The 17,391-nt window shown below is 44.9% G+C and overlaps 1 protein-coding gene across 1 annotated transcript in view; it reads right to left on the reverse strand.

The window, feature by feature from the left end:
- Window positions 1-17,391, reverse strand: part of Mthfd1l (methylenetetrahydrofolate dehydrogenase (NADP+ dependent) 1 like) — a 130,330-nt gene that overhangs the window by 98,941 nt on the left and 13,998 nt on the right. Inside the window, exons 5-7 of the mRNA XM_013352279.2 lie at window positions 15,568-15,692; window positions 13,882-13,982; window positions 12,934-13,070 (exon numbers count right to left, since the gene is read on the reverse strand). Coding sequence (XP_013207733.1) covers window positions 12,934-13,070; window positions 13,882-13,982; window positions 15,568-15,692 — 363 coding nt within the window. The remainder of the gene's footprint in view (window positions 1-12,933; window positions 13,071-13,881; window positions 13,983-15,567; window positions 15,693-17,391) is intronic.

The raw sequence follows: 17,391 nt of genomic DNA on the forward strand, positions 1-17,391 counted from the left end.
AACAAAATATTGCTTTCTCTGTGGAGACGAGAGTAGCATAGCTTAGCGGGAACCACCCACTCCCCAGGCAGAGGAGCAAATGTTAAAACAATAGAAAGACACAGATACATGGACATGGCTGTGGAGCACGTGGGGTACAGTGGGGTTCAGGGACCATCCAGATCATTCCAGTGACCCTTATGGGGAAGGGACATCAAACATGCAAGGAAGGGAGCAGGCAGATGCAATCTGGAAGGTTACATGAGAGTCTGCCTTTTTCTATCTAGCAAATGTAACACATTTAAAGACAGGAGACTATAGCAACAACAGTCCTATCATAGAGACTGGAAGCGACACGTTAGTTCTCCAGCAATGTGTTGTGGAGGAGTGTAAATAACGGAAGAATTAAAGCTGGAACAAGTAAAACAAGACAAAACTAAACCAAACAACCCTCCCCCAAAACAAAACAAAACAAAACAAAACCCAGTTGATGGGCTGATCAGATGACTCAGTGAGCAAAGGCTCCTGACGCCAAGCCCGAAGATCTGAGTTCAATTCCCGGTGCAAAATGACTCTGACTGCTTGTCTGTTAAGCTCCACAAGCATGCTGGGGCACGTGTGCCACCCGCTGCCCCCAACCAATAGAAATGTAATTTTTTTTTTAAGTTGAAAACTTTATCTGAAGAAATTTGCTTGTTAGCACTTGAGGGTTATGAAACTTGCTTCCACATATTTTGAAATGTCATCAGCCCGTTTAAGAATATGAGGTTTAGGGGCTGGAGAGCAGCTCAAGCAGTTGAGAGCACTGGCTGCTCTTCCGAAAAATCCAGGTTCATTTCCCAGCACCCACATGGCAGCTCACAACTGTCTATAACTCTAGTTCCAGGGGAATCTGACATCCTCAGACAGACATACACACAGGTGAAACCCAAATGTACATGAAATAAATAAATCTTTTTAAAAAAGTATATCAAGTCTAAGCAAAAATCTGTTTAAAAACAAACAGAAGAGTCCACAGGTAACTGCTTTCCCCAGCAAACACACACCTTGAAAAGAGATGAGATGAAAATCCTCCTTCACCTCACCTTATGGTTTTTTAAAGGTAGCTGGGAGTGTAAAGGTAAAAACCCATCCCTGGGTGCAGATGTTAGAATTAGAGCCTTCAGAATGGGGAGACACATGGCAAACTGCTGAGATACAAGAGGAAAACGGCATTCAGTAGCTACTTATTCCCCACCCCCCACATCTTGGAATGTAGGATCTCCTAGTATTTAATGTGTGGATGGACATCAGCAACTCAACTGGTGTTATCCAGCAACTGTCTCACACACACACCGAACAGGGGGGTACCAAGGGGAGGGGAGGGCCCACCACACTCATTTGGCCCCTCGTGTGTTCTCTAGCTTCTAGCAAAAGGGGTGTATCAGGTGGCTTTACAGATCCTAAAGGCTCCATTATTGACTCCCCACACAGCTTGGTAAAGAGAGAAGTGTCCACAAACATCCTGTGTAGCATGGAGGTTCCTGGACTAGCTCTTAACATCATCCTAAAAAGAATTCCATATTTGTTTTTTGCAAAAAGCGTCACTTTTATTTTAGAAAGTTGTCAATATTTCCAAAATTGCTGATGTTTTCTTAACAGCAGACATGGATTTGGAAAAGCAAACTTCAGGTTTAAAGAGTAAAATATGCTCGGCTTGGTAGTGCTTGGAAAGAACTGCAGCGTGCAGGAGCATTTATTCCCACACGAGAAATGCAGCTGAAATCCCGGGTCTCGAGGTACTGCAACTGCCCTCACGGAATTGCACATGCGCACTGCACAATTAAGGTCGTATTCTGCAGTGAAAATGCGTTAGGTCTTGGTAATGCATGCCCAGGACCCCACAAAGTATACTATATACACTTTGTGAATGATCAGCATGCATTTTATATTTTTAAAGATTACCCTTTCTTGTCCTCCTTTCTAACAGTTGTACATACATTTGTTTACACATATACATGTGTGCCTTATAAGTTAGAATTTGCACGAGAGAGAGTGTGTGTTTGTTGTTTTGTTTTTTTGAGACTGGGCAACCTCTATTAATTGTATACATTCTAAATTGATCCATTTTCCTGCAAACGTTGTGACTTGGTTTTTCTTTAGAGCTAGAGCTAGTCAGTCTATATGTACCAGACTTTCACCAACCATTCCCGTGTTGACGGACAGCTCCTTTGGCTTTGTTTCCTTGTTCCGGTGATTGGAGCAGCAAGAAACATGAGAAACTCGTTGCTGCTTGAAGACCTGTCACCAGAGCCTTCTTGTCAACTTGGATCCTTGCAGTTAGTAATTTTGAAATGTATTAGGCTACTCTTTTGCTGTCCCTGAATCTCAAAGATTAACAAGCCAGGAATTTGAAAACACTGAAACATGCCTCTCCCGCTCCCACCGCCCCACTTAAGGTATAATTCTAAAATGTTTCATTGTTGCCGAAAAAACATAATTCTAAAAATGTAACAAAATCACAGCAGCGGTCAGACTGATCTATGCTGCATGAGATTTGTCTCGGGATTGGGAAAGCATAATTCTAAAAATGTAACAAAATCACAGCAGCGGTCAGACTGATCTATGCTGTATGAGATTTGTCTCAGGATTGGGATGGGCAGTAGGAGGGAGGAGACCCATAGGGTACTAAGACATCCAAGGGGACTGGACCTGGGGGCTGGAACTGAATCTGGTCAGGCAGCAGCGGGGAAGGAGGGAGTCGGCTGGGGCCCACCCCATACAGAGTAAAGGAAGAGCGAGAAGGCTGAGTAAGAGTCCCAAGGTCACTTTAGGAGGCACTGGTGTTAATCAGGGAGAGGGGAGCTAAGGATGGAAATACGGTCTGGCACAGGAGCTAGGAAGGAAGGGGATGGCCCTGCAGGAGAAGGAAAAGGGCAGGGTTGAGGTTTACACCATTCCTGGTGGTTACATGAACTACAAACCAAAATTGCATTTCTGGCAACTAGGAATTGGCGGGTAATTTTACCATAGCAACCACTCCTGGAGTAGCGTGTGCACACTGTGGATGGAGAGCCGTGCTGTTGCAATTTTTCATTAGCAGAATCCCCGTCTATTCATAAAATTTTAATACTTAGAACGCTTAACATTTGATTTGAAAGTAGCCGAGTCTAGGGCCATACCGCCCGGAACGTGCCAGATCTCATCTGAAATTAGCTGAGCAAATACCATCCGGCTAGGCTGTGTATCGACGAATCGACAGCCACGTTTTCCTGCAGTAATAAAGCGAGGAACACGGGAAGAGCTGTAACGACTCTGAAATGTCAGGCCCCTCAGATGGTTTCATTCAGATGGCGTCAGGCTTTGGCAAGATAAGAGGATGAGAGTCGTAACAAAGGTATTTCCCCCCGTTCTGTGCCCACCCAGTGACCTCACTCTGGGAGAATGTTTTTTCCTTGCAGGACTAGTGTGTGTTTCTGTTGTCTACCCTCTCTTGTGATCAGTAAAACAGATTATTGGCTTTTAAAACCTTCAGGCTTATTTCATAAATCAGGATGGCTGCAAGCCGAACGGGCAACAGAGAATTAAACTTACATATTTACCAACAGCCCCTGAAGGCTAATAAACGGCCTTCCTTTTCCTCAGCTTGCCCGAGTTCAACTCTTACTTCATCGTTCTGGTGCGTATCTAGGCTATTCAGTTGTGTCCAAGAACGCTAGAGAAGACAGTTAATCTCCTTAGAAGTGAATTTCATACATCCACGTTAGATGGGGCTGGGAATGAAGCGCCGTTGCTATTGTGCTTATTTGGCATGCAGGAAGCCAGGGTTCCTTAACATCAGCCGTTGGAGCACACATCTATAATCCCTGCACTTGGGAGGTAAAGGGAAGAAGATCAGGAGCTCAAAGTCATCCTTGGCCACAGAGCAGTGCTCCTCAACCTTCCTAATGCTGCGACCCCTGAATACAGTTCCTCACATGGTGATGACCCCCAACCATAAAATTATTATCATTGCTACTTCCTAACTGATTTCGCTACTGTTAGGAATTATAATATAAATATCTGATATGCAGATGGTCTTAGTCAACCACTGTGAAAGGAATGTTTGAGCTCCCACGAAGGGGTCAAGACCCACATGTTGAGAATCACTGCTGGAGAGCAAGTGTGGGGTCAGCCTGGGCAAAATGAGACCCTCCTAAATACACACACACGCGCACACACACACACACACACACACGCACGCACACACACACACACACACACACAAGCACACACACACACACACACAGAAGCTACCACCACCACCACCCAATACCCTAAAAGTCAGGGGAGATGAATTTTTTTAAAAAGAAGAAAACACAGCCTTAAATTCAGGAATATATATGCTTTGAAAGTTTATAAAAATAATTATTTTCTTCAAACTCTTGAGAAAAATGGTAGGATGGGAAAGGAGACTAGAGAAAGTGAGAGAGCAAGAGGGAGAGGCAGAGCGTGTGTGCTGTGGTGAGGGTTCTGGAGGAGGAGAGGGTGGGCCTCAGGATACACTACATGTCACAGGCACACAGCAGGCTCGAGTTCAGTGACATGGATGGTGTGATGGGGAACAAGGCTTGGCATCTCCTGGCATCTACGCTTTCCAACCTCCCACCGCACATCTACGGATCAGATTTCCACATCTGCTCTCCTGGAGGAACTCTCTGGGCCTTAGCTGTTCCCCTGAGAGTTGAAGAATCCAGACACATGGCAGAGGGATGTCACATCCCCTAGACTTGGGCCTGGGCTCTGCTTACCAGCGACGGTCAGGATCCAGGCCTGTGGTGAGCCTAATACCTGGTTTCTAGTGACTGACAGACAAATTCAAAAGACGGGGAAAGGGCTCTCTATACAAATGGGTGAAACCTGCATCACAGATCATGTACAAGAGTGCACCCACCACTACAGATCTCAGAAACCCCATCGGAGAAGGGAAACACAAATCGTGTGTAAGTGGACTGAAGGGGACATCCTCAGCCTGTTTTCTTCAGGTCGCAGCCCCAGAATCCAGCAGGACTGAAGAGGGCACTCGGTTGTGCAGTCTGTGTCCCACTTCCACACCTGAACTCTGATGACTCAGGGTGCAGGTGCAGTTGATCACAGGTGACCACAAAGTGACACAGGTTGCCTGAGAGCTGAACCAAAACCCCAGTCTGGAGGAACATCTCAGTCCCCAGCCAGGTTTCCCATAGAGAATGAGGCAAGCAGGTAACACAATTTCACTTCTATCTGTTAAACTGCCCTCCGGAGCCCATGGATTGTTACACCACCATTTCTAAGGATGTCTGTGAGAACGCGTTCCGAGTTCGAACATTTGCAGCATAACGCATCAAGACAGAAATCAGAGTAATTTGCCTACAGGACATAGGGTAGGGCATTTAAAATGAGGGCAGCTGTAAAGAGGAAGGTGGAGACAGGCGCTGCTTTCATTACATCTGCCCCACAAAACTGATCAGATCAGTATGCCATTTCTCCCCCATTTCAGTGTCTCGGCTTACATCCGGAACCATCTGAGGCTAATCGATCTGCCAATTTACACGATTCCACTTGACCTCATGCTTATCCGTTTCAGTGTGCTCTCATGAATCCCTTTCTCAACACAGTCTGATATTTTGGTTTTTTAAAAAAGCTCCAATCAGCTCCGTCTTTGGTGTTGACAAGTCATGTGACCAGGCAGGAGAAAGAGCGGAAAGATTAGAAGCCAACATCTGAATGCACTTTGTCAAAGAAAGCTGAGCAGCCAGCACCCCAGGGGTCCACGATTACACACGCTGGGGAAGCTAGATGTTGGCTCTGCATCTCTATACGGTGCCCGTCCCACACAGGACAGGAATCATGACATCGTAGGATGCCCACCAGTTTCCTAGAAGGGAGCCTGGAAGGCCGCTCAAATCCAAGGTCTAGGGGAGGGAGTTGCATTCAGTCTACGTCAGCCTGCCTATCTCTCAAGGTTGTCTCAGGAATTGTAGAGAGTTGGACTGACACAAGAGTAAACCCAACCCAAGGCCACTGGCTTGGGCCCGGCTCACTGTGATGAGCCACAGCTGAGCTGGCCAGTGCTTTGGATTCAGAGATCAGACTCACAGGAGAATCTGGAAGAAGCGTTGCAAGCACAGAGGAGGAAAATGTGGTAGCTTCTTTCTTCCCTGTTGTGGGATAAGCCTTCTGTACACTGTGAATATGTCTTCCTCTCAGTGGTTAATAAAGAAGCTGCTTTGGCCTATAGACAGGCAGAATAAGGCCAGGTGAGAACGCCAAACTGAAAATACAGAGAAGGGAGGAGTCTGGCGGAGACCCCAGCCAGCCGCCCAAGAAAGAAGCAAGATGCCAGCAGACCAGTAATGCCACAACCACAAGGCAATACAAAGATTAATAGAAAGGGATTAATTTAAATGCAAGAGTTAGTTAATAAGCCTGAGCTATAGGCCAAACAGTTTATAATTAATTTTAAGCCTCTGAGGGATTATTTAGAAGCAGCTGCGGGACAGGGTGGGGCAGAGAAACCTCTGTTTGTACTTCCCAAAAAAGATTTGTTTATTGATGAGCATGTACGTGTACCTGCATCAGTTTCGTGTGCACAGATCTGCAGAGGCCAGAAGAGAATGTCAGGCACAGGGAACTGAACCTAAGTCCTCTGCAAGAGCAGCACACACCCTTAATTGCTGGGCCATTAACACTTCCAGCCCCAAGTATCTGTTCATAACTTAAAGTCTCCAGAAAGCCTCTCCTGCACCTGTTTCCTCACCTTGTGGGCACAAGGACAGTTCCTGTCGAGTGGATATGAGCCTTGACATCACTGGGACAACACAACTCACTGTGACCTGCCATTCAGCTAAGGTGACTCACAGGTTGCCTTTGTCGATCTACAGTATTGTCCTAAAGTGTGGAAAGATCAGCACTCATATAACTTGATGACCCAGGCCACTTGGAAGACCGGGAGCTCTAGCTACCCCAGTCTTTAATGCACACGACACAATACACTTAGAAATTTCCAGTTCACTTTCAAGCCCTTTTATTAGGCACACTGTGCGCTAAGTGTAAACTTTGTGATAACGGAGGTTTGCTCCAAAATCCCAGACACTTTTGAGCTTTCAGATACGAAAGAAAGGCCCATGTTTTTCTTTCTTTCCCGTAAGTACTGGTTTCCTAAGCATCTCCGTGAAATGAAGAGAAATGAGAGTGTCGGAGTAAATTAAATTCAAACACATCTCGGATATCTAGAGCACGTCTTGGCTGTGCAGCTGGGATCCACGGGACTCATCCCAGCTGGAGGCTATTCCAGTAGTATCTCCCAGCTGCGCTTTCACCATGACTTCAATGGGACTCTCAAGGGAGTAGAGCTCCGTGATGTCCAGCAATTGCGTTTTTTTTCTCCCAAGGACAGGGTACCACTTGACACACAAACACTCAAGACAAAGCATCGTCTCACTCAGATGGGAGGGATACCAAGGTGGGAAAGAGGGGACCACTCAGTCACAGTGAATTCCCTACCATGGGATATGGACTGTCTGTCTGCTCCATCACTGCTGCCCAGGGGCCTGGGAAGATAGGTTTGTGTGGAGGACAGTGAGAAAGGTGGGGTGTGGGTAGAGGGGTTCTCAGCTCTACGCAGATGCATACGGCCAAGACCTGGGTGTACACTCATTAGATATGAACAAAGTTCAACCTCCCCTCCACTGCGGGATACCTATGGAAATGCAAACCGCACCTGAAACAGACATGGCAAGAGTCAGCAAATTCCATAACTTTCAGTGATATACTCTGATGGGCGTAAGAAATAAAGCTACTGAACAGAGGTCCATTCTGGTCTCTCTAAGGCTCCATGAAATCAAATCTCAATCCGTCATGCTCACACTCCCTGGAGATTCTAGGTATCATCACCATCAGTTCATTTGCAGTTACCATAACAAAATGCCCGAGATTGGACACAGGTTGAGTTGGTTTCTAAGTTTTTCAGGTTCAAGAGTTTAGTGCTGCCTTCTGCCTAGCCCTGTAGAAGGCCTCTGCACTGCTCTGAATTAGAATGGTTCCCATAGGCTCATATGTTTGAGTGCTTGAATCTAGCAAGATGGTATGGGCTTGTAATCTCCCACCGAGGAGGCCAAGATGAGCAGATTCCTGGGGTTCTCTGGTCTGCCAGCTCAGATTAGTTAGTGAACTCCGGGACAGTGATAGACAGACCCATCTCATATGGCAGACAGTTCCTGAGGATGACATCTGAGGCTGTGCTCTGGTCTACACACACACACACACACACACACACACACACACACACACACACACACACACACAAGAGTGAAAGCAACAAAGCCGTGATGGCGTCGCTTCCCAGTCTTTTAGCTAAGACCACGCATCTCAGATGCACGACAATGTTGCTGTAACGTGAACAAATTATGAGGAAAATGCATATTAATTATTAACAGAAGCTTCTTAAATATGCAAAAACAGGGATGTTCACCATCTCCAGGTTCTCTAGAAAAACCACGGCTATGGACTCCTCCTCTCAGAGATGGGATGAGCTTCATCCCACAGAAGAGTTCAGGTGATTTATTTTCATAAGAAAAAGTGCTTTAAAAAAAAAGTCTTTGTTTTTCAAAAATACAGATAGAACCAGCCAAAGTCTCCGGACAGCTGTGAAAACATTCAGCCCGGTGAAGGCATTCTCGCTTCCCACCACAGCTGTTCAGCGCGGGGCAAGGCTTATTTTCCTCTTCCACCAGTGCTTCCAAACCAAAAATTCTAGGTTTTCAAGTGCAAAATAGGGGCTGTGACTTAGTGGCTGCCAAGCTAAGCAAGCACAAGGTTTGGCTCTGGGAGAGGGAGGGAGGAAGAGAGGGTGGGTGGGGTCGGGCAAAATAATTGTTCTTGAATTTTCTTGAGTAGGCTGCCCCCATGTGGTAACTACTAAAAACACACATGGGTTTCATTCCCTTCCAAAACCACATTCCTGAACAGTCTTAAAATCAGCAAGCATGGCATCAGGTGGACCCAGCTGCCAAGCCACCATTCCAGCTGTGAGTGGAGACCCCTGCCTTCCACGCCCATCGTTCCCCATCTTTTAGCATGAGCAATATGTATTCTTAGATATCATTCAGTATATCTGGTGCAGGAGTATATTCCAAGACCCCCGTGGGTCCCTGACCCCCATGAGTCCACACACACCCTTCATAGGCCCATACGCACCCTCACAACCTTCAGGTTTTCACCCCAAGGAAACCGTTCAGAGTTTCTCTTTTGGCTTCTCTACCATATCCAAATTAGTATCTTCACAGCTTTCATGCTACGGGGTTGTTATTAAATAAAGCAAAGGGCAGCTGTATACAAGGGATGCCACACTAGATCTGATGCCCCAAACGGGCTACTGCGTGACTAACAGGTGGGGAGCTCAGAGGGTAAAGCTATGCTGGACAGATATGTTCACCTCGGGCAGGGTGAAGAAAGAAGAGCAGAAAGTTCAGGAGGAGGTCAGGAGGCCATTGCTCTACTCGGGACGGCACAGTCTCAAGAGTGGCTTGGTATGAGATTTTTCTGCTGAACACTAGCCAGGCCCCGCTAGTCACACAGACAATGTGAGCTCAAACTGCCAATCAAGATTCTACTATATCTGTCACAGTCAATGTGTTTGTTCATTGCTGTTTTCAAAACTGAGAAGCTTTACAAAGTAGCTCAGACATGGAAAGATATAATAATAGTAGTAATAGTAGTAGTAGTAGTAGTAGTAGTAGTAGTAGTAGTAGTAGTAGTAGTAATAATAATAATAATAATAATAATAATAATAATAATAATAGACACTCATTGTCCAGACTGAGAAAACAGACCAATGGCAGGACTCCTGAGTTTGAATCCATTTCTCAAGATAAACAAATGCTTGGAAGTGGAAGGGTGGCTCAGCAGTTTAGAGTGCTGGCTGCTTTTGCTCTTCCAAAGGACCTGGGTTTCACTCCCAACACCCACATGGAGGTTCACAACTATCTGTAACTCTAGTCCTAGAGACTCCAGTGCCCTCTTCTGGCCTCTGCAGGTACCACGTGCATACAGTGCACAACACACACACAGGCAAAACACTCATAAAAAGTAAAGAGAAGCACACACTTCCTCTCTTAAAAGAGAGACTCTAATGTCAAAATTATAAATGACTTTTAAAGTCTCAATTAAAATTTATAAATAAACAGTTTTCCTAAACTCAAATTTTATACTATATAACAAAGTGAGGAAGAAGAAAAAAACAACAACAAAGGTTGGGCTTGAAGCAGTCTTCCTGACTCAGCCCCCCGAGTGCTGGGATTGCACGCATGTCACCAAGCCTGACAAAATCCCTTCTTCATCCCAGACTGTTTAGATACAGGACTTTGTGCTGTGCTGAGCATGGCTGACAACCACCGTTAGTTTAAGTGCTGATGGTTGGTTATTGTTTTCCAGTTTTATACTACAGTCGTAGACTCTAGAACGGCTGCTCATGAGTAGTATGGATGGCAGTGCTTTATTTCTTTGAGACAGAGTCTCAAGCCCAAGCTGACCTTGAATTTTTTTTTCTTTTTTTTCTTTCTTTTTTTTTTTTTGGTTTTTTGAGACAGGGTTTCTCTGTAGCTTTGGTTCCTATCCAGGCACTAGCTCTTGTAGACCAGGCTGGCCTCAAACTCCCAGAGATCCACCTGCCTCTGCCACTGGAGTGCTGGGATTAAAGGCATGTGCCACCACCGCCCGGCTTCTGACCTTGAACTTCTAATCTTCCGGCATCCACACCAAGCACTAGGATTGCAGGTAGGCACCACAGGGCATGCTGCCTAGGACTGAACCCAGACTTTAAGCAAGCAGTCTACCAGCTGAGCACATATCTACCATCTCCTCCTTTATAACAGATATTATTTCATTTATGTTCCCCCAGCTCGGACATAGATGAACTCAACCAAAAATGCTTAGCAATTTTCCTCAGTACATATAAGTAAAAAAAAACCAAACCCATAATGTATTAAACATAGAACACACGAAACTCAGTAAGTCAAGGGAGGAGAGGGGAAGAAGAGAGAATGAGAAGATTGGTTGTTCAAACCCACTGAGCCCTAATTACAAGCCAGGTAGCCTGCTAAGTGCTTCCCAGGGACCAACTGTCTGCTTCGGCCATCACACCATCCAGGAGGGATGTGATCTGATGGCCTTCGCCGCACTGTGAAAACTCATGGCCTTAGAAACGATCCCACTGGGGCAAATACCCAAACCCAACTCTGAAAGAAAGCCGAAGAGGGCAGGACAAGACCAGAAACTGAGATGGGAGGAGAAAAGTCCTCAGCAGGGGCTGGAAAGCATCTCATTCACTTCTCCCTCCCAAGGTGAAGGGTGAAGGCTTTTCATTCCCTTCCTTCATTCTCAAAGTCATGTCAAAGACTACAGAACTTAGTAGTCACCTAGTACTACTAAATAGTAGTCATAGTAGTACCCATGACTAGATAGGCAGTCATAGTAGTATCCATGCTAGCCTTTACCCAATTCCTTTCTCTGGTATTCCAAGGTGAGCATTGTGTGTGTGTGTGTGTGTGTGTGTGTGTGTGTGTGTGTGTGTGTGCATGTGTGCGTGCGTGCGCGCGCGTTTCCCTTTTGTTTTGTTTTGTTTTGTGCTGGGTTTATAGGGTCATGTGCATACTAGGCAACCACTTTATTATTGAGCCATCTCCCCAAACCCCTGACCATGTCTTCTTGTTTGTATGTCCAGGAATTTGTCTATGATATATTCAGACAGGAAAATGTCAGGGTCAAAAAGCACCTTAAACTCTATTAAAGGACTTTGCAAAGAGCCTATTTCACCTTGAAGTCTTTACAGCAACATGTCAGCTCCCGTTTTCCTACGATTTTGTCAGTATCTATACCTGTCACTATTTAATTACTGCTGGTAGGGCTTGACAAATCCTAAGGAGCTGGGCGGCTTTCCGCACGTCACTGAATCACCCCATGCCCATGAATAGCCCATGAATGCCCGGCCATCTGCCATTTTTTTCTATCAATTATTTTTGTCTTATTGATTTCTAAGTCTTTCATAAGACAGCAACCACCAGCTACATGTTGGCTGTAAACACCCCCACTCTGTGACCATATTTTCACTTCTTTAAAAATAGTCCTGATGTAGGAAGACTCTGTCCACTGTAGGCAGCACCATTCCCTAGGCAGAAGGGATGAGTCCAGAACATTCTAAGAAAGTCAGCAGGAGGCAAGCAAGCAAGGATCCGAGTACTTATTCTCTCTGTTCTCAACCACGCATTTGATGCTGTTCGTTCCTGCCTCGACTTCCCCACAGTGACAGACTGCAATCTGAACTGTATGCCGAACAAACCCCCTCCCTAAGTTGCTCTGTCCGGGTAGCTGTTACAGCAACAGAAATGAAGCTGGGACAGTAGTTGAGTCTTGTTCTTCCTTATTATCGCTGGGGCTCTTTTCTCTTACATTGACTAACTGTGTACCCTTTTTGTAATCTTTCTCAAGATCCAACTTTGGGCTCTATCAACAATCTCTCATAAGTGTTTGTTTGCACATTAGTAATTGTTGTTTTTTTGAATTCATTTTTCCCTGAGCTGCTTTCTCTTGAACTACTCAGGTTTCCAAATGATGTGACTGTCGGAATGAGCTACCGTGACAGGATTTGCTTTTCATTACCTTTTTTTCCTTTTCTTTTCGAGACTGGGTTTCTCTGTGTAGCTTTTGGTTCCTGTCCTGGAACTAGCTCTTGTAGACCAGGCTGGCCTCGAACTCACAGAGGTCCGCCTGCCTTGACCTCCCGAGTGCTGGGATTAAAGGCGTGTGTCACCCCTGCCCGCCACTTTCATTATCTTCATCCTTTAAGATTTCCCAAGGTTTTTCCCTAACTCCCTGCTCAGTGTTCACTTTACATGTTGCCAGCTTTTCTTCTTTTCTAGTACAGATATTCAAGGCTGTAGAGTTGCAGGTGAGACCTACCTTGCCTTGGAGCTGAGGTGCTGCCCACGGGGAACTCATTGTCATGGACCCCTTTCTCTGGAAAAGGTACTGCAGGGCCGCTTCCAAGGGCCCACGAGCCCCTATCACCAAGACCTTCTTTCCATCCAAGGTGACTCCTACCAACCAATGAGAACTCAATATTAAAATCACACCTCAGAAACTTCCTCCCAGATAGCTTTAACTGAAAGAACACCTTTGAAAGCACATCTTTTCCCGGGGAATGCCTCAGAAGAGGGACTCCAGAAAGACAGTAAGAAACAGAGGTGAGGAAGGAATGCTGCCAAACAGAATCATCTAGCTGTGACAGACAGCTTTGCTCATGAGCTCTTGAGAGCTGTGGTTGCCTGCGCAAGGTGAATCTAGTCAATATTCCAGCATGGATGGGGGCTCTCAAGGCCCCTCTTCCAGTTGAGAAGCTGAAGACAGTCAACAGCCCATATACATTTAGGCAACAGTAACTGCACTCAGTAGATTCTTCTCTTAAAGAATATGAAATTGCAAGTGACATTGAGATGGAGGGGGTCTAAGAGGAGTTGGAGAGAAATGAGAGGTGAGACTTACTGATACCTAAGGAATGACAAATTTGATAATTTAGGAATCGTTTTTGCTGTGGTTATTTTGATTGTTTTTTGAGAGAAACTCATGTTTAAAATGTTAATGTTCATTTGTATTTATTAGAAAATGCTTCCGATTAGTCTATTTATATCCCCAAATAAGAACCAAGAGAAATGAAGTCGCCATTAAATAGCACTTTGAGATTCAACAAGTCCTTATTTTCAAAAATTATCTAATGACCAGTAAGCAGAAAAGAGCATTTCTCTTCTTGCTCCATTTCGAATCTGCCAGTAACAAATCCTCATCGAAAAACAAACAAACAAAACCCCCAAAACACAGAATAGACCATTCCAGAACAAGGGGCCACCAGACCTGATTTCTCAACAAGTTCTATGGCAGCTCTGGCCAGAGGAGAAACAAAACACTCGGGGGCGTTGCCTCGCGCCAGCTTCCCCAGATTGACGTCAGTCACCCTGGATCGGAAAGAGAGAGGACAAGTGAGTCACAAGTCACCTGGTGGTGATGTACGGCATCGGTCCCAGATAACAGAGCTGCTCAAACAGTGCAGAAAACTCAGCACACCCAGCACAAAGTCACGCAGGGCTGCACGCCACACCTCCAGAGACACGTTCAGTGGCTGCAGCACCCTGACAAGCTGCAGCCAGCTGTCCACTTGGAGAACTCAGGATTGAGTCCATCACTCTAGAGATAGGCAGGTTGACTTCTACTTGGCTTCGGTATTTATCTCCGTGGGAAATTAAGGGAAAACAAGAAACCACAAATGTGTTATCAGTGGCTTCTGTGTGCTTTTTCCTACTCAAATCTAGAACAAAAAATTCCAACTGTTTGCCAACACAATTTTCTCTACCCAGATTGGTAACAGAAAAGAAGTCTTTCAGAAGGTTTCTTTGATTCTCCCCTTGTAGGGAAGGTTGGAAACTATATCTTCTCCCCTGGGGGCTTCCTGGTCCACTCCAACATCGTCTCCCTTCACAACTGCTATAGAATTGGAGGTTTTTTATCATCCATGCGACCATTCAATCCATCCATCCATCCATATCTTTCTCCTGGAGAACCAAGTGTTTTACCTATGCACACACTCTTCCACTGAATTGCATACTCCCCAGCCCTTACAAAACAATGTTCTAACCCTTGTTTGAGTCTACCCTAGTCATAGAGAAAGGATGGGGTAGAGGAAAACAGTGTAGTTCAGTGAGGTACCAGGTTCTTGATCCAGCTGCTGAAGGATACACTAGAAAGGAGACTAACTTTATCAATCTGTTTAGAACCTGCCGTCTTAAATGCACCCCGCTGTTTCTTCTACAGGTAAAAGCATTTCCCAGGCTTCCATATAAGAAAACAGAGCTTTTACTTTCTAGCAAACACACTGTACCTCCATTGCAGGCTGGTGGCCTTCACTAACCTATGATACTTACATCATACCATGGCATCCCACAAAAAAGTATCCAACAGCTACAATTCCTTCCCCATCTCAAAGTTTAACTAAAAACTGGTATTATACTGTGTGTGATGGTTGTGTGATGGTGGTCCACGCCTTTAATCCCAGCACTTGGGAGGCAGAGGCAGGTGGATCTCTGAGTTTGATGCCAGCCTGGTCTACAGAGAGTAGATCCAGGACAGCTAGGGCTACACAGAGGAACCTTGTCTCGAAAAACCAAGAAGAAACTTATATCATTAATAAAAGCATTTTTTTTTCAACCAGTCTATGAGTAAATGTGGTTTCGGGACTCCTGCAGAGTCAAGTGTCAATGTATCTTTTACTGTTGATAGAATTACCCAGGGAAGATTATTGCTGACCAGAGACTCCATCAGAAAGACAAGAGCTTGTAGAGTGGATACAATAGTGAAGGATTACCTCCAGACAGATGTGTACTTTCCACGATGCATGACTTTGACTCACAGAATTTTAAAACTTCTCAACCTTCTCCGCTATTTAAATCTAATTACTGATGAAGTTGCAAAAATTAGAAATTTAGAAAAGAAATCCCCACAGTTACTTATCAATAAGATTAATTATTTTCTTTTCTATTTTCTTACCCATCCACATCTTTTTCTGGCTTCAAAGCATCGAGAACTTTGTTGCTAAATGAATCCTCAGAGATCTGAAGGGCAAGGCCATGGACTCTGGGGTCTTCATTAATCTTCAAGATTTCATCTATGATCTAAACAGAAAAACATTGGCATTGGTCTTGTGAAAATAAGAGCCAGAAAAAAAAAGTAGATGGGGAAAAAAAAGAGAGGATTTCTACATAGGCTCAGGGAGATGACATAGTTGGTAGCGTGTGCGCCTACTGATGACATCAGTTGGATCTCTAGAACTTACATAAAAAAAAAAAAAGTGTTGGCCTTGGTAGCATAGACCTGTAAAGACATGCAAATCTCTGTGACTTCATGACCAGAAAGCCTAGCCTAATAGGTGAGCTCCATGCCAATGAGAGACCCTGCCTCAAAAATGCAAAGAGGTGGGTGGCTGTCGAGGTTGTCCTCTGGCTACAGTATGCACACTCTCCTGCAAGCACACATGCACAGAAACACCTGTGCACACAGAGTCCTGAAAATGCACGTGTTTCTTTTTAGTGCTTATTGAAGACTCTGGTGTGAAACACAGTGTAGACTCTATTTCCTCTTTATAGCTTATATAGAGAAGCCCCCAAAGAAACTGGGATGAATAAAGTTTTTAATAGCTTCATAGTTCCTGTGGTCCTACCAAGAAAACAACAACAATACCCAAAGCTTCACTCTTATTTAGACAGACAAAAGATAATTCCCTGCCAACGACTGTTTTTAAGTCAAACACATAGCAGTTTTGGGGGAGATCAGGAAGCATGCATCCAAGTGTCCCACCCTGCCAATGGTGCCTATGGGTCTTAGACCTCACATGCTCAAAAGTGGCTTCCCAGCAATGAGTCCAATCAGTCCCTAGACCTCACATGCTCAAAAGTGGCTTCCCAGCAATGAGTCCAATCAGTCCCCCAGACCCTCTGGTTCACTGGATCCGAGTGGCATGCCAGAAGCCTTTCCTAAGGCTTGGGACAAAAGCTAAGTGCTGAGTGCGGACTCATGGCATGTAACAAAACCACTGACTCAGAAGCAGAAAGATTCCCACCCTGTGTGTGGGTGCCTCTCAAAGGAAGTGTCACCTTACCAATTTTATTCTATTACTTGGCAAAAATATCTGCGCTATTACTACCATCTGGAAGGGAAGGGAAATGCTATCGGGTACAGAAAGCAAATTAGTCTCATTCATTAAGCTGGAACTAAAGTTTCCAGGAAAACAATTAAAAAGTAACAATGTTAAAGATTCTGCAAGGCTGGTTAGAACTTCATGACTGTGGAGCGTTGGAGATCAAGGGATAAATTATCTTGGGCTATCTTTAATCGTTTTTCTAACCATTTGCTGCTGCTCACCCATGAATCTAATTGAACATTCTTATGACTACCAAGTGAAACTCATTTGGAACTTAGTCACACACCAGTAGCTTCCACCAAGCCCAGAGTCTTTCAGAGGCCTCAAAACTGGTATCAGATAGCACCCGAGGCTTATAGCAGAGACCTGCATTCCTGGCTACAACCCATAGGTTGACTGTTTTCATTAACAGACTTTCTTTCTTTCTTTCTTTCTTTCTTTCTTTCTTTCTTTCTTTCTTTCTTTCTTTCTTTCTTTCTTTTTCTTGAGAAAGGGTTTCTCTGTGTAACTCTGGAACCTGTCCTGGAACTAGCTCTGTAGACCAGGCTGGCCTTGAACTCACAGAGATCCACCTGCCTCTGACTCCTGAGTGCTGGGATTAAAGACGTGAACCACCACCACCCGGTATATTTTTCTTTCTTTCTTTCTTTCTTTCTTTCTTTCTTTCTTTCTTT

Source organism: Microtus ochrogaster, linkage group LG9 (genome assembly GCF_000317375.1).
Source record: "Microtus ochrogaster isolate Prairie Vole_2 linkage group LG9, MicOch1.0, whole genome shotgun sequence".
In the NCBI taxonomy this organism is placed as follows: Eukaryota; Metazoa; Chordata; class Mammalia; order Rodentia; family Cricetidae; genus Microtus; species Microtus ochrogaster.